Genomic DNA, 1,336 nt, shown 5'->3' on the forward strand with positions numbered 1-1,336 from the left:
GTGGAAGTGAGAAAGAAATCATGAATTTTCCTAACTTTTTTCTATTTTTCGCAAAAAGACACTTCCCATTACTCCGAAGACTGTGCTGAAAAAACAATTGTAAAAATCCACATCTGCTGGTATTGATACATCAATTAGAAAGCATTTTTTTTCCTTCATGATCTCTGACAACTATATCTGGCCTATTGGCCTTAATTTCTCTATCTGTGTGTATTGGCATATCCCAGAGTATGGTTGCGTTCTCGTTTTCTGTGACCTTTGACCTTTTCTGGCGTGTGCCTACACCATCTTTTATCCGTTGTTATTCCATAGTGTTTATTATTATTATTATTATTATTGCTTTTCTTTCATTTAGATACTCATCATCTTTTGAATCGGCAACTGGCTTTTCCTAGTCATATTCGTGAGGCCGGGGCCACATAATGTCGTTGGTTGAACTGGGTAAGCAGTTGCTTGACGCTGCCAAAAGAGGTGACACAGACGAAGTCAGGACCCTGATGTCAAATGGAGCCCCTTTCACCACAGACTGGGTAAGTGTGACACTTCTTTCTAATTCTCTATTATTCGTCTCGGAACATATAACATACCAGCAACACACCATTGGAGTGCTGAAGGCTGGATCCACCTACACTATCTACAACAGGGGTTCTCAATTAGGGTCCATATGGCCCTTGGGGGTCTGTACAAATTTTTTTTTTTTATTAAGATCTATGCACAGTAAATTGGCTCTGTTTCTAAAATGCACAAAATATTAGGCGTGGCTGTGTGGTAAGAAACTTGCTTCCCAACCACATGGTCCTGGGTTCAGTCACACTACATAGCTCCTTGGGCAAGTGTCTTCTACTATATATATATATATATATATATATATATATATATCATCATCGTCATCATTGTTTAACATCTGTTTTCCATGCTGGCATGGGTTGGATGGTTTGACAGGAGCTGGCCAGCCAGGGAGTTGTCCAGTCCCCAAATTGTCTGTTCTGGCATAGTTTCTACTGCTGGATGCCCTTCCTAATATCACCTACTTTACAGATTGACCTAGGTGTTTGGTTTTTACATGGCACTAGCACACACAAAACACATGTAAATATATAATGGACTTCATTCAGTTTGGAGGTGCCATGCGATGGGACTGAACCCAGAACCGTATGGTTGGGAAGCAAACTTTGGTTCTCAAAGCTCATCAGCTATGCAACTATAATGTTTACATGCTGTTCATTATAACTGCACTTCGACAGCCATTATTCCAAAACAGAATTATTTCGTATTCTCTCAAAAGTTTCTAAAATTTTTATATATATATATATATTTTGATTTTTTTTTTTTTTTT

General features: G+C 38.5%; 1 protein-coding gene across 4 annotated transcripts in view; it reads left to right on the forward strand.

The window, feature by feature from the left end:
* LOC106873792 (GA-binding protein subunit beta-1) overlaps positions 1 to 1,336 on the forward strand; it is a 13,795-nt gene that overhangs the window by 3,522 nt on the left and 8,937 nt on the right. For all 4 annotated transcript variants that reach the window (XM_014921303.2, XM_014921307.2, XM_014921306.2 and 1 more), the window contains exon 2: positions 356 to 530. In XM_014921303.2, coding sequence (XP_014776789.1) covers positions 423 to 530 — 108 coding nt within the window. In that variant the 5' untranslated portion in view covers positions 356 to 422. The remainder of the gene's footprint in view (positions 1 to 355; positions 531 to 1,336) is intronic.

Source organism: Octopus bimaculoides, chromosome 28, assembly GCF_001194135.2.
Source record: "Octopus bimaculoides isolate UCB-OBI-ISO-001 chromosome 28, ASM119413v2, whole genome shotgun sequence".
Lineage (NCBI taxonomy): Eukaryota > Metazoa > Mollusca > Cephalopoda > Octopoda > Octopodidae > Octopus > Octopus bimaculoides.